We start from the raw sequence: 20,538 nt of genomic DNA, 5'->3' as shown, positions 1-20,538 counted from the left end.
CATTTGCAAGAATGGCTTTTACAAAACTAAAAGATTTTGTGATATTGGAGGGTGGGCAGCCATACATGGAAATCCATTCTTTCATGTCGAGTAAATAACTTCCCGCAAGTTGGGTTCTTAGTTCTGTTACAGCATGTTTAGTTGTTTCATGAGGGGACAGGGGGTCCAAACCTCTTGCCTCTCGTACCTGGCATTCCCAACTCCTGCACCTTTTTGTTGACTTCCACCTTTTAGCCTTTTATGATTGTACCTGTATTGAGCATAGTGGCATAATCACCCTTTTTTTCCCACTTCCCACCCTAATAGAACTCCTGGGTATCTCCCACCCTTTCCTTTTCTGCCTCCCTTATCCCTGACATGCCCTATTTTCCCAATTCTCCCATCCCCTCTGTCTTCCCCCACTTTCATTGTTCCCAAAAAGCTATCACTGGGAAAGGTTGAATAACAATATTCTTACTGTAAAATATTAACACAAACTTTATTACTGTAAATTATATTTTTGAGGATACAAGCTTGCTGAGCTGGAGCCCTTGTTGGTGGTCTGACAGGTGTTTGTATTTTTCCAAGATTTCTTATCTTTAATCCACTTGCAGTTGGGGTGAAGTTATTAGCGATGGATTCACTTGGTGTTCTGGCATAAGCTGTTTCTTTGAATGGTGCTGCTCGGGTCCATGATGGGTCCTTCATTATTGGTGGGTGTTCACTGTGACGTAGCACAATCTACAAAACATCATCCCTATATCATGAAGCACATTAACCTGTACAAATTTGGCACATCCATATTTTTTTTGTCTCAATCTATTTACTGTTTGCTGCTAGATATTTAAGCCACAAGGTCTGTATCTTGCTTTAGATGACTTTAAAAGGGAAATGTACTAGGATCCTTTTTGGAAGCACAGTGAACTCTCTCTCTCAATGGACACCTCTATCACAGAAAAAAATAACGGATTCCCATTTTCGGATATTTTAGGGTATTTAAAGAATACCCATAAAAATCCCAAATTTGGCAAAGTGGGACAAGTCCCAACCAGGGAATTCCCAACCAAGTTCCCTGATTGGGACTTGTCTCACTCTTCCAAATTTAAGATTTTTGTGGGTATTCTTTAAATACCCTAAAATATCCAAAAATGGGAATCCGTTATTTTTTCCTGTGTATAAGACAGACAGTTCTGTAAAACGGACACCTAAAGCTGGTCCCTGCCTTTCTTTACTCCCTTTATTTATCCATAAGATGGACACCATTGTTAGACTGACACTGCCTGTCCCAAAAGTGTCTGTCTCAGATCAGAGGGTTGACTGTACTTTGTATCTAAAAACGGAGCAAAAACCTTTCACCCATCTTCTCATTTGAAGAGTAATTTTTTCTCCAGCTACCAGCTGGGTGAAAGTTCCGATGTTCAATATTTTAATTTTGCAAAAAGTTAATGATCTGAAGGCACACACCCAGCCTACCATACACATATACAGACCCATCTGGTTTGAGTTAGTGAGGAAGATTTTAACGACAAGCAAACTTCATGCTGTTTCATCTCGGTTAGGGGTGCAAACGATAAAATTAGAGAGTCATCATGCTCAACACACCATGATCATGGTTTACGCATTTGAGACCCTGCTGTAAAGTTAAATTCCGGCACAGAAAGAAAAGCACCTAACCAAATACTAAAACTTCAAGATTCTCAATACACTTTCAATGAATTGATTGTTAAGGTAACAAGTTGCATTGGGATTAATGCCAGCGCGATGTTAAGAATCACTGACAAATGAATCATTGAATAAAGGATATGTTATACATTAAAGTTTGTAAATAAAAAAAAATTTTGGTTACAAGTTTATCTCTTTCAACAGATCTAAGTCAGGCTTGTTTTTCTTTTGTCACATGGTTGCATGGGCTAAAGATTGTATTTCGAAATTCGGTTATAATAAACAATCCTGGGTATATACAAACAAGAATCGAACTGTGATATCGCTAAGCCAAATTCATGCCATGGGACAAAATCCATACCTGTTCTCGAATCCGTCTATTAATTTCAAGCAATTCCATCTGGACCTTTTCCATTTCCTTATCTTTCAAATATTTTAGCGCTTGCATAGCAACTGTAATAAAGTCACTTCGACTTCCTGAGCTAAATCAATAATGAATGACTAGTGCTTAACTAAGTGGCTCGCCGTTTTACACTTCAAGTTGTGTTTTTAAAACCAGTGGGATGATCAAACGACACAATGCTATTTCTCACATCGCGGCAGCTGGTTTTTGCCACTTAATTAAACTGAAATTGTCGCATTAGACAAAACAAAGATTTGCGCATTGAATTTTCTCCCCCAGCTGCAAAAATAAAACGAACCTGGTATAATTCAGATGGTGTTTCGTGTGATGGCGGGAGAGGGGGCAATCCGGGAAGACCGCGGGTTTGCGAACAACTGAAAACTCCACTGTCGGAATACTGAAATTATAGCGACAGAAATGATAAGAAGCTGTTAGAAAATAACTCAAAGACACAACAGGTAAACAATGCAGAACAATCAGGTAGATCTCCTTACCTTTACTCGCTGCATTTTAAAGGCTGTTTACTTGCATAAAATCGAAGATCCAACTGCGCGGAGTCGACTTGTGGTAAATTTACCTATTTGTTTAACCTCAATTTTGGAAGCTGCGATAAGAACCCATTATCATCATGGGTTTTTAACGGTCATACATCTCGGATCAGAGCCAACCGCCATAATCGAAAGGGATCATCACTTGAAACTGAAGAAAGTGCCGCAACTTTGCAGACTTCCTGACTTTTTGCTAACACACACTGACAACACTTCTGATAATGATGTTCATCCGGGACTCCTAGTTGCCATGTTTACCCATTGTCTTGTCACGTTGCTAAGTCCCGCGGGAGCGCGCGTAACTTAAAATTTCACAAAATGCATTGCGCAGCTGAAAAGTCAGTACAGTGTAACGCAAAGAAAAGAAATTTTAAAAACTGGAACAGTAATGGTTTTCTTTACCTTTCTTTCTTACTTGTATTCGCTTCCTTTTTTGTACTCTTCACGCCACCCTGCGTTTTAATAACGGTAAAAGCCAGAGTGGTAAAAGCGAACTTTTTGCAACTACCGGTATTTAAATTGATCCGAAAAAAAAACTTATATGGTGTATACACTCTTTTTTTTTTATAAGAATGTTGTTTTTCCGGCCCAGGCTGAATATTCTTATTTTTCTGCCGATTTTAGGCTGAAAATATTCTTGTATTATTCTTAAATTATAGCTTATGACATTTCCGTTTTAGAATTTATTGGGGTATATGTATATGTATTACATGTACCGTTCATCGAACTGTCATAAGCGTTGAACATTTTGCTATAGCTAGTGCAGGTTTTTTCGTTTTGTTGGCTAGTTTCGCCGTTCAGAGAAAGGAATAATTTTATACGGTTAAGTTAAAAACATAAAATTGTATTGTATTTACAGACGTTTCAACACACAAAATTATATCTATCCTTTTCAAAATCTCAGCCTTGACTTTATTCTTAAAATATTCTTAAAATTTCGCAAATTTCAGCCTCGATATTCTTATAAAATATATTCTTATATAAAAAAAAGAGTGTAAATATAGAACGATGCAGTTCTTGCGGTTAATTTGAAATGGATAAAAAAAATGTTTTTTTTAAAATAGTAAAGACTGACATAAAAGAGGTATCTGAAAGTCAGCTAGGACAGAATAAGTTCCATTCAAGAAGGCCTCATCGACACGCCTGAGAGCTTCGCATTGGGGGGAAGGCAAAAACGGGGTGAAGCAGCAAAAAATTGGCGCGCGAAGCTAGTTGCAAACTCCCTTGAAATTCTGCAACTCAGTCAACACTGAAATAGAACCGCAAACCGACACCGACCACCCTGTAGCCCGGTGGATCAGTGGAGATCACGTCTTGCAGCCAACAGTTAGACCGCTGTACAAGTATTTCAACTTGAGGTTGACACGGCACTCATTTTTTCTAGTGGCTGTTTGAACAAAATATATAAATAGTGTTTAGGACTCCTGTAGTGTTCCACTTTCAACGAAAAAAACAGATACGTCAAAAGATAAACAGTATTTTTTAGCAACTACTATAATTTGCAGTCTGTCTTCTTTGAATTACTTATTTTTGTTTTCTCCTGTATCAACCTCTAATTATATACGCTAAAATGAAGATGATTTCAAATCTAAAAATGAGGATAAATCTTTTTTCCATGAGAGTAGGTCAAAGTAGGATTCATCATGGTGGTCTTGTTTTCATTCCCGTTCGGCTAGAGATAACGGCTGTCAAGGGAGTAAAACAAATCAAGAGTATGATTAACGCTGCCAGAAATGATTTTTGTCTTTCCGAAAACTTCTAAGGAAATCCTATCCTACTGCTCGAAAAATCATTTTGTAAAATGAATTCTCATTTACACAAGCAAGGTTTTCTTCTCTCTCGGCATGTTTTCTTGATAATGTAAATCATCAAAATAGGTCATTTTTTTCCTTGTCAAGGGAAAAATGTTGATTAAATTTAATTTAATCCACCAGAGATTTGTCAAGGAAACTGGCTTGTCAAAGAAAACTTACTTAATTATAAGTCAAGAGATCATAGGTGACCCATTGCTTTGCTGGAACACGTTCGTCGTGACTTGAAGCTTCTGACTAGGAGACAAGACTACAATGAGAATGACAGCAAGAAGAGTTTCAAAATGACAACAACTGATCCTCTTCTGTCATTTACAAAAAGAAATAACTACTGACTGGAAGCTAGGTCTCTAGTCATTAACCAGTTGAAAATCTTTTGTTTGAAAAGTACTTTACGAAAACAATAAAGTTCCACTTAAATATTTTATATCAAAATAAACAGTCCCACAGGACCAGAATAACGACAGGGACGTCATAACAACTAGAATAAACAAAGCCACTTTTATGATAATCTATGAATCGTTATAAAACTCGAACGGTAAACTTTAGTCGGCTGAATTAGGCTATAAAACATTGCCCCGGGAAGCACAATGGGAACGCTTGAAGTCATTCCTGAAGGTAAAGTTGCATGGTTCACTCTATAAAGCACGTTTCGTTTTTCACACCGCACTCAGTAATTAAATTTTAACGACAACGAACATACTTAGCAGCAAATAGGCTTTATATTAAATTCAGGCAATAAAGTTTCCGGCCTACACGATGAATCAAGAATACATAAGCAGAAAAATTTAAGACCGGCCATCTCTTTAACTAATCATCAATCAAAGCAAAGAGGACGATTGCTCAGTAAAGTTTCGTGATGCATGATCAGTCAGATCAGTAAAAAGTAGATTGAGTGAAAAAACTGAGTAACGATAGAACAAGGGTCTTTTTCCAAAAGCTTTAAAGAGCCTAAAACTTATACACTTCAAAGTCGGTGTATTACTGAGTATTAAATCTGATGATAGCTCTTGTTGTCAAAGTGAGAGTTGTTAGCGACCAAATCGAGACCAAAAGTGCACAGCTGAGTGCAGGCAACATTCAGCTAGAGTGTTATAAGAACCGTTAAACAACAAGCAAATGGGACAGCCGCACTGATCGATCGGTGTCCACATCATAGTGCTTGTCATGTTGTATTCATGTTGTATTCATCATAGTAGGGGGAGGGAAGCCGGTTTTTGCGACCAAGGACTGGCCACAAGAGCGTAATGAACTGTCCGTTCTTGCCGTTCAAATTTTCAAAAGTTCTACAAAACTGACACGTGTTTGAGACTTATTATTGGCAACACTCGGATGTAGCTCAAGCGTCTTGGTCCGGTCTTGATTCAGCGTATAGCACTCTTCTCCCGCTTCAGCTGCATGGAAAAATTTAGCATCATAAAGAAGAGAGCTTCATTTTTTCCCACTAGACATGAACCATTATTGATTTTTTCTATTGATCGGCAAAAATTGTAAAACGAGTGAAACACTGTAAAGAAATTCAAGTGCAAAGAGTTCGTGACAGCGACTGACAAAGCTATAAAATTAAAATCAAAATGAAAACCATGACCTAAATATACAAACGTGTCTGATGGTGACTGATTTATCAGATTTATGAGCCAAAAATTCATAAAATGTCGCCGTTACTTTGGCCAATAAAGTGACTTTGGCCAATAAAATGAAACTATTGATAATGGTGACTTGAAGCACGTTATATTTGCTCCAAAGAAAACTGATTTATAAATTCATTAAAACAACTTGTTTCATTTTAATATTTTAAATGTAAGCCGGTTATGCTCGGTTACTAATCACGAATGTCAGTTTTGATGGAAACGAAGATGCCATGGGGCTACAAGGGGTTTTTAAAGCTTTTGCATTTTTAAAACCAGAGACCCACTAGATATGACATTGCCCTGAAAAAGCGCGCAGTTTTATTTTTTAACATGCGAGCACATAGATCGATATTTTCGTGAATCGCTATGGAGGGATAAACTGAAAGCGCCGATCATGACATGTCAGCTTAGAGGCTCACGTAAATCGGCCTCTCTTTGAGGATTTATCAAGCTCGGGATTCGGGATTTGAAAGCAAAATCAGGGCGAGATTCGGGATTGAAAGTATGCGCTGGAGGCTGGATGCCAAAAAGAACCCTCGGAATTACGGGATAGCACGAAATTTTGGGTCGGGATTACGGGAGTGAAGAACACTATTGGGGACCCTCGTCTTTGTTTCGGAGAACTAGAACTCACTTTTCTGTCGCAACGGAGACTTGCCTCCCAAGCAAACGTTCTTTTGGCTCGTGCCCGTATGACGATCCCATACTACGTCTGCGTAGGGAGGCTAAAATGCCTGCTATCGAAACAGACATATTTCGTATATCTGAAAAATTTAGGTACAGAAAAACTTGTATGGCTCCAGGCTAAGACCCTCTACCTAGCTCTCGACACGTCATTTCGTTTCCTGTTGTGGATCTGCGATACATTAATCAAGAGATCCAGTTACATGTAACTTTATACCCGGCCGGAAATGCCATATCATCAGCATGCGTTGCTAGGTTACCAAGCAGATAACAGTTGCTCTTTGAACAAAAGAGCAGCTGATGAAAACTTTACGTTGTATTGATCAATAATAGCTTAATCCAAAATAATGTGAGTTGATTACCACTTCTTTAAATTACTCTAGAGATCTTCTCAAAACCAAGAATGCGTCAGCCAGAACGAGGTTCCAGCCTTTACCAGCTGAGCATTAGCAGAGCCCCGAAACTTCGGTGTGTCAACAGTCCGGTGAAATCTTGTGGAATTTGCGAGGATTGTTGTCTAGGCGCGAAATTGAAGCATACAAAGGAATGGTTTTGCCGCTGCGGGGAACCAGTCAAGAGGAGATACATCCTTGGTCTTGTTGAACGATTTGATTCCATGGATCTGCTTGAATATGTGACTTCTTTGCTGCAATCTTTTCAATATAAAGACTTCACCTACATGCGATCACGGAGCAAGCCCAGTTTGATCATTGACACCTCGAGTCCACCAACTAACCACGCTTTAAATGAAAATGAATTATTGGAAACGATAGAGAGTTATTTAGAATGGTTTTCAGCCAGCACTTATTGGACGAAAGCGAATTATTTACTGGGCTTAATGCAGTTGTGTGATACACATATTCTACATATCATGGCAGTAAAGACAAGAGCCTTGTGTGAAAGAGAACATAGGAGACGGAGAGCTCTTGAAGATGGTTTAATAGACCGAGGTTTGTTCATTGTCCTTGTATATAAAACGTGCGGCTTGTCAGTGTTAAATGCTGTATAGTGTTATCGTTATTAAAATAATTTTAATGGATATGAATTTTCAAACTTCACAAAAATTGGAGCCTAAAAACGGATTTTTTTATCTTAATTTGTTAATTAAAATCCAACTTGGAGATGGATTTTTGGTAAGCCAATATGTAACTTAGCCTGTGCCACAGACAGAACTAAACTTCTGGTAAGTCCATCTGCACAACAGCGCTGAAATCCTTGTTCAGGTCCCCCAGCATTGTACCAGGATTTAAGTGCGCACCATGAATGGCCTGTGAAAAATGTCATTGTCGATTTGCCAGTCAGTTTGAAGGGAGATTCGAAACACATTTTTGGTAATTCATTGAGTTCGCTGAGGCCCCAGAGCAAGGATATCTGGGTTACTAACTGGGGCTAGATTACGTCTGTGACGCAGGCTATATATAGCTGGGGGGCTTTTGGGCCAGGTGTAATTTTGGTCAGAGCGTAGTCCTGTAGTCTGTAACCTGTAAATGATGTTGTGCCAATCCTAAATTTTACTTAAATATTCAAGACTCTCTCAAGCCTCAATACCAGCTGTCGTCTGTCCTACAAAAATGTGCTGTCCCTAGTTTCTGAGATAGTGCGCTATTATGAGGTCCTTTTAGTGGGGGAGGTGGGGGGGTAGGGGGCATGTATATCAGTTGTCTGAATTTCAAACACCGCTGTTTCACATTTTGAGGAATAGGCCATGGCCCTGTCAGTATTAATTAACCCATTTTTATGTTGTTTCTCGCCATTTTGTCTAGTCTTATGTTGCTATTTGAAGGCCATATTGCTTAGTGGAATTTCACCTTAACAGGGCCCCTATTATTAAATTTAGCAGTTTGCACTAAAAATAGGTTTTGTCACATTTGACCCCGCGGGTGACTCAGACAAACTTTGCATTCTACTCAAAGGCTTTGTATGAGCAACATGTTTTTCCGAAAGGAAAATTGTGCCTAACATTCACAAAGAGCATTTTTGAAATGTTTTTTGAGATCTATTCTAATATATAAAAGGCATTACTGCTATAGGGAGCAAAACCTGGTCCAAGTAATGGAAAAAAAATGGTTAAAATCAGAAAATAAAGCTGCCTGGTCAAAGAAGGCTACTGAAAGCAGATCGATCCATAGCTCTGTCTCTTTTGTCTCTGTCAGATGGTACTGAAACATGATATAACATTTGTGACTGTGTGAGACTCCTAAACCAAAATTGCTAAAGGAAAAATCAATTTTGTATGTGCTTCTGGCAAGCCTGTGGTAGAATTTCTAGGCGAAAGAGCACACCAACATTAGCACAAACCCAGAAGAAGAAAAATCATGCATTCTTTGCCTCTACTGATTTAACCAAATGCAGCTTTTGATGAACAGCTTTGATGCCCGGCTTTCCATACATTCCTCAGTAAAATGCTGTAACATAATATTTTACCCACCCCATTAGGAATGAAATCACTCATCTGTATAGTTTTTCTCATGTTTAACATTACCTTGGCACACATCAATAATTATTAGGTTTATTGAAACCAAGCTGGATTTTGTTTCTTTTGATGATAAAAATCTTCAAAGACTACGTGAATTTGCAGGTGAACATGACTTTCCCATAAAAATTCATACGGATCAGGTTTATTGTCTGAGTCATAGCAGGGACCAGAAATTTGTGACGTCATCAGTGCAAAGTGCTACTAGTCAGTAGTGCATTTTATTGGGTAGCCTTCCATGCAGATCTTTTAAGGCGTTCCTCATGCATCCCTCTCTAGCTTGAAGGGTTCGAGAATTGTAAAACTGTGTGTCTTTTTCTTTTCTGCAGATGATGACGAGTACATGTCTCTATATAGTCATGTATCTGGAAGTACAACTCAGTCAGCTGTAGAGGCAGAGAGTAACCGATCTTTAACAACTTCCAAGTCTCTACCAAGCCATTCTGGGACTTCAGGCATTCATGAAACTGACACACCCGATATTCATTCAATATTCAGTGATGACCTTGAACTAAGTCAGTGTAAATCTCCAGCAGTATCAAGCACTAAAACTCGGTCTCACAAGGGAACACTTTCTGCAGATGTACAATCTGATGTAAGATCTCAAGCTTCAGCAGGTTTTTTTGGCAGTCCTTTATCTCGTTGTCAGTCAAGGTCCATCCCACCTTCCAGACAGTCACTGAGAAAGAACCCAGATAAGATGACTGATTTTGAAAGGGAATTCTTTAGCGAAGACTACATGTCTGGTGACGAGGGAGATGAAGAGAATTTCATGAATAATTCTTTGACTCCATCGGGACCAGAAAATGAGCCAGAATGTGGCTTTGGTTCAGAAAAATACAAAGACTTTTTAAGATGTCTGCCTGTTCATCTGTCCAAGAGAATTTTAGGGATGTTAGACAAGAATAGTTTAACAAACTGTTTATGCCTGAGTAAACACTGGAGAGTTCTTGCCGAAGAAGTTAAACAGGACTATATGGTTCACCAAATTATGACTGAAGAAATCATGCTCATGCAGGTTAGTTTTCGTATTAAAAGAATGTGTTTCTCTATAAAATGTACTCCTATTTATATGGACAGTTTACAGGGTGCTTCACTTCACACACACTTCACTTGGTCGCCCGAAGGCGGGCAACCACTAGATCTTTCCACAGCCTCTTATCAGCCATCAGTGCAGCAATCTCACTTGCTTCAAATGCACCAGTATCCCTCTTAAGAGTGTCAATATAGGTAGTATTCGGTCTTCCTCTCCCGCGATGGCCATGTGTGGGCTCCCATAGGACGAATTTCTGGGTACTTAGCTCTGGATGGCGATAACAGTGTCCCGCAAGTTGTAGCCTACGAGAAGCGATTTTGTTGCTGACTGCTGGTAGATCTCCGTACAGTTGTTGGTTTGGTATGTGGCTGCTCCAGTGGATGTTTAAAGCTTTTCGCAGCATCCTAGTGTATGTTCCATCCAACGACTTTTCTTGTGCTTTTGACAGAGCCCAGCTCTCGCACCCATAAAGTAAGATTGTTTCGATGGTGGCTATGAAGAATCTGATTTTCAAATCTTTACTCATATTGGACTTCCATATTTTCGTCATACCATTCAAAGCTCTCCAAGCCTGCGCTTTCCTTAAACAGGGTGCAAAGAAAATCATTTTTACAGCTTGCCATTCGGGCAAGCTGAAGCTAGCATTTACTAGCCCAGACTTCATTTCAACTAGCCTCAAAAGCTTTTTGTTGAGCAGAATTGATTTCACACTTCTTCTATTAATCGAATTCCTCAAAGAGCATCACTTGCCCATCGGGCAAGTTAAAAACAGATTTCACTAGCCCGATAGCAAAATCCACTAGCCCCGGGCTATCGCACACTTTTTTCTTTGCATGCTGGTTTATTGGTTTGAACTCCCATCCCCAACCCCTCTTTCAGTTTTGTTATATTCATACTTTTGAGGATTTTGGTCTTTTAAACCTCACTCTCTCACCTGTAGAATTGCTCGTGACTCCATAGAGTGGGTGGGTATGGATATTTTCTGGGGTCACAATAGAATTACACAAAATTTTCTTTGTCATTGTTGTTGGTCAAAATTAAATTCAGGTTTAAATTTTTAAACCCAGGTTGATACTCAATTTTTCTTTGTCTCCTAGCCCTAATTCATGAATACTATTAGGGTTAGGAGACATAGGAAATTTTAACCTGAATTTAATTTTGACCTGTACCGTAGTTTCAATAGCCCTTACAGATATCCTCTTGTTCATTGCAGCCAAAACTAAGCTAACATAAGAGTATTAATTCCGCATCAAACATATCTTGAATGAGTGTTTTTACTAGTTTATTTGTTTGTTTTTCTTCTAGAAGAAGAACTCTGGGAGTGATTTTATCAGTGAACATAAATTAAAATGAAAGTTACGTTGAGGCAAAGCAATGAATGTACCTCAATCTTTTTGTATATAAATGCAAGGCAGTTGCATATTGGCTTGAGCTACCAAATTTGATTCTGTCCATGTAGTGTCAATGATTTTTGCTTTGTCAGAGACATCCTTTTCTGCACAGTTTGTGTCCCAGTAAAACAATGCTGGTGATTGCTGTGAGGAACTTACACATCTCAATATGTAACCTGTACTCTAGTGACCACAGCTTGTTTAGATAATATAAAACATTTTTTTTTAAATTTATTGTTGTTTATTAATAAGGGAGCATCTGCTAAAGGTATGAATCCAAGATATGCTAAATTTGTGCCTGTTCATATACCACTGGATCTTGACGAGGATACAAAAGAACATTTGAACCTTGGAGGGAAAGAGAAAGAGCCAAGTAATAACCTTAAAGAATGCTATGAAGGAATTGCTACGAAAATAGTTCAGCTGGAGGAAAGGAACATTTACTGTGGGGCTTACAATGTATTGGTTCTTCAGGACATGTGAGTATAGACTGAGATGTCACAAAACATTAAAACTAATAATATTGTGGTATTAAATAATAAAACTGTGAAAGGTTTGAACAGAGGAGTCATTTCATAAGTAGGTTGAGTATGATTGTTTTAATAGGACTGTTGTTGACTTGAGTCATTGTCAAAAGCAACAGTCCTATTCAGGACTCATTCACCTGGATGATCATATTCAACCTTCGTATAAAGTAGTATAGTGTCAACTGACTGCTTCACCTAAAATCTCTTAAATGTTGCTGCATAAAACCACACCATGTGGAATCAGTTGCATTGAAAATATCCTTGACTGAATGACAGGGTGTAAAGAAAGTCAGTTGTACAGCCTGCCATTTGGGCAAGCTGTACCTAGTATTTACTAGCCCACAAATCATTTCAACTAGCCCCAAAACCCTTTTTGATTAGCAGGATTGATTACAATCCTTCTGTAATTTGAATTTCCCCGAAAAACAGCACTTGCCTGGGCAAGTTAAGAACAAAACTCGCTAGTCCGATAGCAAAATCCACTTGCCCCAGGCTATTGGACACGACTTTCTTTGCACGCTACCTTGGGTTATTGCACACCATAACTGACGTAAAATATCATGACACCATGTTGAGAATATGACAGCTGTTTGCTTTAATTTGTTAATCACAGTGTTTCTTTATGCAGTAGCCTCAATTTCGTCTACCCTCTGAAGATGGGATGAATAAAAATAGGCAAATATTCCAAAAAGATGCTGTTAAGACAGAATATCTGCAACCACATGATTGTTTCACATGGTATTAATAGAATTACCTATCAGGTTTTCACTTACTCCGCTGTTTGAAAAGCCTTAGTTTATGTATTCCCACTATGATTGCAGGGAGGACCCAAACCGATGTACAAACTTTAATGGAGGAAGACTGGTTGTGTCTGGATCGTATGACAGGCGAGTGCGATTAATAGATGCTTCGACTGGCAAGTGCGAGAGGACCATTCAAGGCCATGCAGGATCTATCCGCTGTGTTTATGTCTCAGAAGGAAGGGGCATTGTACTCAGTGGGGGATATGATACTTCAATAAGGTGATAATCAAGTTAGATTATGTGAAAACAATAGAGAGCTTTAGATTCTGAGATGAGGACAACTATGAATACGAGATTTTCTCAATACTAAGTAGTGTGAGTGTACGAACCAATGTCACTTTGGCAGGAAAACACCATAGCCATCATCAAGAAGTTTTATCATTTTGCTATTAGGAGAGGGCTTAACCTCCTTCAGTATAAATAACCACACCAACTTTTTTGTTAGAAATTTGAGTTAATTGAAGCTTTCTGGTTTTTTTTTTTTTGCGCAAAAGCTTTTAGTTAAATCTCGTACTCGTACTCATTCTCGTCCTCAAATCTAAAGCTATCTAACATCACAACTCCACTCAGTGATGGTAAAGAAAATAGTGAATGCTTTGTTTATAGTGGAAGTGTTTTTTTGCTCTTCTAACTGCTGCCACTATGTAAGCTCAGATAATTCGAAACAAGTAATGTACTAAGAAAATAATTATGAGGATTAAGCACCCCAACTGGCAGGGGTTCACTGTGATGTTGGAATAATGACACGGAGTGTTTAATTTTCTTTTCCATCATTCCCTCTTTGCCTTCATGCTTAAAGAAATTCAAATGTCTTTGACCAACAAAATTCATGAAAAAAAATGTTTCAGACGTCTCACTTAAAGCAATGATGGCTTAGTGGAGGGGTCAGTGGGCAGTTTCGCAGAACCCTAAATTGATCCAATGTTTCTAGCTATCTTTACTAAGGACATTTTGCTTTTTTACTAGGTGCTGGGATATAGGAAGAGGCAATTGTAAATGCATATTTAGAGGGTATGTCAGATTTCACCTGTTTATAAGTTGTTTTTCAGTATGTCGTTTACTGCTCAAGTCATCTTGATGATATTGGCCTAAATTGTTAATAATTAGTGACATATGAAAAATTGCACCAATTTGACCATTAAATCTCTATTAACTTTTTTATATATTTTCCCAAGATGAACGGGCCAAATTTTGGAGAATGTGATAAATATCGTGGCTGGAAGTCTTGAGTTTCACTAATATCTCAAGTTTTAAAATTTTCTGTTTCGTATTTTTAGACACCGAGCCACAGTGCTTTGCATTGCATTGCATGGGAACCACTTAGCATCCGGATCCAGGGACAAGAGTGTTAAAGGTAAGATCCAAATTTAGTTGTTTTTCAGTAAGAAAAGAGAAGATAACCAGACGGTAAATCTTTGTTATTCAACTTCCTGGTTGTTCTTCTTAACTAGCATTTCTTCTAAGGGTGTTTTGACAATTTATTTATTTATTTTTTGAAGGGACTTTCTTGTCCACTTAACTTTGACTTTCGAAAATGTCTTTTTTTAGTGTGGAACTTTGCTACTGGCAAGTGCAGGCGGACGTTTCGTCATCGACACGTGGTACAGACAGTTGATGTAAGCTATTAAACCATACTTTTTTTCAGTTTAAAAGGGTACTTTTTGTTTTAAGTACAACCAAAATGGATTTTTTCATATTTACTTCCGTCCATAAAATAACATTCCGGGAAACATCTCCATCACACCAGTTAAAGTACTTTTCTTTGCTTTTTCAGGTGTCTGATACGCTTGTTGTCAGTGGATGTGAAGGTGGAAAAGTAAAAGTTTGGGATATCGAACGGGCATGTTTACTCAAGGTAAGGACGTTTTTTTAAAAACATTTTCCAATTCCTCCTCCTTCATTCATTTGGGGCTTCATGCGAGTAGACCCCATTCTCTTTCTCCTTTTAAGCGCCTGTCACGCAGGCACCCAGGTTAACGGAACACGCAGCCACGCAGGGTAACGGATACCCACAGTTCTTCCACAGGGGCTAACTTTAGGTAGCCTGCGCGCCCTCCTTCGCACATCCTTTCCCCTTCTTTTCGTGGAAGCAAAAATTTTTTGCTCTGATTCAAAATAGTTTTTAAACGTCCCGGGTTAAAAACTGCCTGCAAAACTGCAATGCTTTCCTATTGCATCCAGCTTGAGTTCTGTTAATCTTCATGCCGGTCAGTGTCTTGCCCATCACATCAGTATTTGTAGTTGCTGTCATTGGCGAGATGTACAACTTTAGTCTTGTTTTTTACCTTACTATCACAATCTCGTACCCAAATCTCTTGTTAACGAAGCCGAGAGATCTGGGAACGAGATTAATACTATCCAAACCACTGAACGTGCTGTTCACTACTATGCAATTGTCTGTTGTTTCCAGTCCCTTGACGGTCATCATGGTGCGATCACGTGTGTGAAGTTTGACGACTATCACATCATAACTGGCAGTCTAGACTGTTACGCTATGGCGTGGAGCGCCATTGGAAATCACAAGAAATGCCTACAGGCATTTAGACACCCCAAGTATGTCATACTGACGTTTTCTGTTCTTACAAGCATACCATGATAAGACCCAAATGTAAAAATACGAAAAATCCCTTTTAATACTTTGCGGTCTAACTTGGATAAAAACGCGCTTAAATATATTAGAGGGAGGTAGAGTACGTTTTATGTAAGCCCTGCCTGTCATGCGATTTAGGCAAATTTAGCCATGCGGAACTAGCCACTAAAAAATGGTCAGTTGAAAGAATAATCCACTGTAAAGCTTCTGTAAGGTGGGTGTGGACGATTTGAAGAAGACCGGAAAGCGGGATGCAGTTGGTGTTTTTGAAAATATCTAACTCTCTCTGTTTCTAAAGATTAACACCTAACTTAGTTGTTTTTCACCTTGAATTTAGCAGTAATTTCTCTGCTCGTGTTAAAGTTCATAGCTAATAACCTGGCCCAACGACACAAACTCACACTCCCTCCATAGATCTATTTGAAAAGTAAGCCGCAAGTTGCATCTGCCCTTTTTGAAACTAGTCTGATTATTGAACTTTCGGAGCAGACTCGCACAGTCTTAATCCTTTTCTATCACACTGACTACTTCACATTCTCCGTGAATAGCTATGAATCGCACGTGTAGTGACCTTAAGTACATCCTTTTTATAAGTGACGGCTTCGACCGCATGTTTTCCTCGCTTTGGCCTTACGTTGTAATACTGTGTTTTCTGTCGAAAACAAGTACACCCTTGCCCGCGAGCAAGCTATCTGGAGGGGGGCGGCGGCGGCGGCGGGGAGGGAGGGGGAGAGACAAGGGAGGTTTTCTTCTCCTCTCCTCCGCTCTAGAGTTTCCCCAGAGAGCTTGCGTGCAGGCTACTTACTCTGTTTACTCTGTTTTCTGTTTTTTTTTCAGGGAAGTTCTCTGTGTGGAGTTTCTTTATTGTCGAATAGTCACAGGCTCTGCAGACGGAAAGGTTGGACTTTCAATTTTATCATTGGTTTTTCGTTTTTTGTTTGTTTTAACCCTGCACAGAGGCCCTTCAAACTTCCTCGTTAGAAAACAGAAGGCATCAAAGCGCCTCTATCCGCAGAATAGTTTGTTTTCTGTAACGGTAATTTCAAGGGTTCACTTATGCATTGCAATATTTTTTTGTGATTTTCTACCTCCGCCGTTTTCAGCTGCGTATCTGGAACCTCTTGAATGGAGACTGTCTTCGGATTATCCGTGGAAACAGCAAAAATGATGCCATCACCACAACCAGAGCGTCTGGTGACAGGTGAGTTAACAAATGATCAACTGCCTATTTCTTAGACCCTTTTTACACGGAGTGGGGGACCCCATTCTAGTCGGGTAAGTTTCTTTTGTTTTGTGTCCCCCAGAGCGTGAAAGCAAAAGAAACCAACCCCACTAGACCGGGGTCCCCCATTCCATGTAAACAGGCCCTTAGTCGGTAAGGAATAAATTACACGGGTTTATCTGAGAGTCTTAAGTCTTCGTTCACGGCACCGAACGAATTTTCGACCTGTTGAAAAATTGTGCGATTTGGTGTTTCGTTCACTCGGAACCACCTTAGCCGCACGAAAATTTCAGTCGACGCGTAAACAAAGCGAAAATATTGAACGGTGAACGGTCTAATGCGAACGAAGTCCGGTCAAATTTTTCATCTGGTCAAAAATTGGTCGCGTGCCTATAACGTCACCAAAGGAAAGGTCATTAATCTGACCAATCACATCTGAAGCAGGAAAGAAAGTGAACGAATCAGAAGCAATTGTACGTAACCTGCGCACTGAAAGGGCGGGAAAAGCGTGCGAGGAAACTACATTTGGTTTTGCTTTTGTTTGTGATTGGCCCGAGATTTTCAAAATATCACTTGTGACACGCCGTTGAAAATTTCTTCATAGAGTCATAATTAATATACCGGTTTACCACAAAAAGGGAAATGTTGCTCAATGCAAAAAAACTGTCGAGGTTTTTCTGTTCCTTTAATTTGTTTCTTTAAGGATTTCCGAGTAGTATTTGTTGTTACTTCCATAAACGAGAAAACGGCCACACCGCTGATTAAATATTGCACGTTTCACAGAAGATGAAATGAAAACAAAAACGTGATTCATTATAAATCACTTTTTACGAAAAACCGTTAAAAAAAAACAGAATCATGCCATAGGCACTTCATATTTCACTTCACAGCCAAAATCAATTCAGTTTACAGTTATGTTACAATTGATCTCGTTAATTTGGTTTTGCTTGTGATTTTTTTCCAGGATGATTGTCAACACACTGAGCAACCTTTTAATTTTCAACTTCGAGGCAGTGCAGTGGGATTTTAATTTAGATCCTGAACGGCCGGAAGGACTTGGAAATCTCAATATCTATTCAAAGACTCCTCCTCGAAGACTAGCACGCTCTCATGTACGAGCGCACAAGCTCATGCGCGCTGACACTAAAGACAGTTTACCTTCCAGACCTCCGTCACAGATGAAAACGCCGACATTTGACCTCAACGTTAATTTACCGCAAAGGATTTCAAGCGCACCTCCACGAATAAAGCACCACGAAAGCACGTTAAACAGTATGAATGCACATGTACGGAGACTTTTAAGCGCACACAAGGAAAAAGAACAAAAACCCCGTCCTCATTCCTCGCCGATCGCTAATTCTCGTCAGTCTCGTGGGCTGACCGAGTATGGCATCACACCATCGGAGGTTGGTGACGATCTCACAGCGAGCATGATAATTACAAAAGTTTCGCGTTCGCATCTTAAGCCTCCATCTATCCCGGATAATAGGCGCTCTCGGGTTATAACGCGAAGCCGCTCTGCTCCAGCGTATCGCACGCAGGTCCTGCCCCCGGGCAAGCGTGGTTGGACAACGTCTGTGGCAGAGCCGCTAAAGGCACCGGAAAACAAGATCATGGTCTCTGCTGAGCAAGCGCGGGAAAAAATAGCCAAAATGCGACCGCAAAGTGCGCAAGTACATTCGAGGAAAGAATCTATTTCGATTAATCCAGTTAAGAGCCTCGGTTGCTTGCATTTAAGGACCTACACGAGTCAACTGCAGATTGAACAGAGACTTGCGCAGGAATATTTACGTGACAGAGCAGCTCGTGTGACAAAGGACAGTAGTCACCGTCCAAAATCGTGTATTCCATGTGTACGGTAGTGAAGTGTCACTGATTCGTTGACCATGTCAATCCTATGTCCAGTAGTGGAAGGCCTGTTAATCTGGGTCAGTAGAATTTCAGAGTTCCAAAAACTCTCACTTTCAAAACGAGGCTAAGTGCAAAACCTTTCTTGTGCAAATGAGTTTTATTTGCATGAGAATATAAAATCATTTTTATATCAATGGCTTAGCACTTAGCCTCGCTTTGAAACAGAGGCTTGGGGCAACTCGGAAATGGCTTCTTGCCATCACCATCAAAAATGATGTATAATTGCAACTGGTAGAGAAAGTTGACCCTGCAGTTGTCACCACCAGCTGCCTTGCCATGACCATGGGTATAGCAAGACCTGCTCAAGAGACATTGACCCTGCTCTGCAGACATTTAAAGACCGTCCTTGTAGTATTTCTAACGGGCCACCATGGCCATATAGTCTAGCAAACACGAGCTGTACTTAGCTCACCGCTACAGTACGAAACACACTGGCTCCGTCAAGTCACTTGACCCCAGACTTCCCCCGCTAGGGAAGTCCCGGATGTACACTACTGTTCTCTTGTCGAATGCCAAGTATTTGAACACATAGCAGGGGCGGATCCAGAGGAGTTTGATTGGGTGGCTAGTCCCCCCTTTTTAAGCCAACCAAGATCTTTGCTTATAGAACAGTTAACTAAATTTGCACTTTACTTCCACAGGACAGGCAATTATTACATTTAACGTTCTGTTTTGCGGCCGATTGGTATCAGCCACCCCCTCTTACAAAAGCGTGGATTCCCATTCCCCCCCCTCCCCTTCATAGGAGGAATACCACTTTCGTAGACCTTTAAGTCAGAAATAAATGAAATACTGAAAACTCTAAACTGAAAGCGTTTAGAATTTTTGAAAGCGCGGCGCGTTATTATCAAAACCTATCCAAAGATGTCTGCATGAATGTTTTTGTCAATCGTCCATGAAATACAAAACAAGAAAATATTACACTGTTGCTTATGCAAATATCAAGACTATGAAATGTTTTGTAGGTCACTGTAGTTGCCTTCTCTAAAGAACTGTTGTTCTTTTGTATTGAACCTGGCCCCGCGCACAAAAGTGCCTTATTGTATCCACCTTTCCCTCGCTCCAACTTTCGCGCAATAATTCGATTGGAAACTCTTGCTATGCAGGCTAGATTTGCGACCTGGTACTGTTTCGGTTGTGCACGCCTGGTAGTAAGACCTATTCTTTGTAAAGAAATGCAAACCACTGAAATTGTAATGTTTAGTTCGTTAAAAAGACAGTAAAACGGGAATAGTGAAAACTTTCACGTTGAACCCTCTGCGATGTGTGACCCCCTGAGGGACACTCCTGAGAAAATAAAAACATGAAAAAAATGGGAAAACGAGAAGGGCACGCATCATGTGGTTCGAGGCATTTCCGGTTTTCTGAGAAAAGTTGGTCGCAAGGTTCCGCTCTTTCTCGAAAACATGAACACAAGGAAACACGAAGACATTGCTCAACGTCGCTTTCTACAGCTCCTTTAAGTTAGAGTATGCTTTATACTGTTCTTTGCGGTCGGAATAAGTCTCTACTTGCTGTTTGGTCTTTTCTCTGCTAGAAATGATTTTCGTCTGTGGTGTAGTTTTGAGGGAAGTATGTGTAAGGACAAGACGAAAGCTTTTAATTTACTTTTCTTGCTTCCTCGCATCAGACGCTTTACTTTAGCGTACCTGGAGAGCCTGTTTACAGACTTGTACATGTACAGACCAATCGTTCGCTCGTATCTTGGATGGAAGAGGGAAAGCGTGCATTCAAGGCTGGTTTTCGCAAGCGACGAAACGTGGAGTCATTAGAGCGCTTATGACCTGATGAAAATCAAAAATCGGTGGTGTATTAAAAAATCAGAATTCCATCTTGGGCTTATGAATCCATCGATTACGATCTAGAG

At 39.8% G+C, this 20,538-nt stretch overlaps 2 protein-coding genes across 2 annotated transcripts in view; one reads left to right on the top strand and one right to left on the bottom strand.

Moving 5' to 3' along the window:
- The window catches only part of LOC140941028 (dynein axonemal heavy chain 3-like), a 62,581-nt gene extending 59,787 nt beyond the window's left edge, over nucleotides 1-2,794 (bottom strand). Inside the window, exons 1-3 of the mRNA XM_073389975.1 lie at nucleotides 2,539-2,794; nucleotides 2,343-2,441; nucleotides 510-720 (exon numbers count right to left, since the gene is read on the bottom strand). Of these exons, the coding sequence (XP_073246076.1) occupies nucleotides 510-720; nucleotides 2,343-2,441; nucleotides 2,539-2,553 (325 nt within the window). The 5' untranslated portion in view covers nucleotides 2,554-2,794. The remainder of the gene's footprint in view (nucleotides 1-509; nucleotides 721-2,342; nucleotides 2,442-2,538) is intronic.
- Nucleotides 2,795-4,933: 2,139 nt separating this feature from the next.
- LOC140941107 (F-box and WD repeat domain containing protein 10B-like) lies at nucleotides 4,934-19,394 on the top strand. Its single transcript, XM_073390070.1, has 13 exons — nucleotides 4,934-5,021; nucleotides 7,102-7,668; nucleotides 9,521-10,209; nucleotides 11,871-12,097; nucleotides 12,967-13,167; nucleotides 13,915-13,959; nucleotides 14,226-14,302; nucleotides 14,497-14,564; nucleotides 14,723-14,803; nucleotides 15,359-15,501; nucleotides 16,376-16,436; nucleotides 16,642-16,739; nucleotides 17,725-19,394. Exons 1-13 carry the CDS (start codon nucleotides 4,994-4,996, stop codon nucleotides 18,620-18,622), a joined length of 3,183 nt encoding a protein of 1,060 aa, XP_073246171.1. The 5' UTR covers nucleotides 4,934-4,993; the 3' UTR covers nucleotides 18,623-19,394.
- Nucleotides 19,395-20,538: the final 1,144 nt, after the last annotated feature.

This window comes from Porites lutea, chromosome 6 (genome assembly GCF_958299795.1).
Source record: "Porites lutea chromosome 6, jaPorLute2.1, whole genome shotgun sequence".
Taxonomy (NCBI): domain Eukaryota; kingdom Metazoa; phylum Cnidaria; class Anthozoa; order Scleractinia; family Poritidae; genus Porites; species Porites lutea.
The sequence above is the reverse complement of the archived record's forward strand: the minus strand, read 5'-3'. Positions and strand labels throughout refer to the sequence as shown.

Excerpts from the sequence above, each read along its gene's own strand:
- LOC140941107 (XM_073390070.1), top strand. The coding sequence starts at position 4,994 with ATGGGAACGCTTGAAGTCATTCCTGAAG. Across the intron at positions 12,098-12,966 it reads GTATTGGTTCTTCAGGACAT|GGAGGACCCAAACCGATGTA; the intron begins GTGAGTATAGAC and ends CTATGATTGCAG. Across the intron at positions 16,740-17,724 it reads ACCAGAGCGTCTGGTGACAG|GATGATTGTCAACACACTGA; the intron begins GTGAGTTAACAA and ends ATTTTTTTCCAG.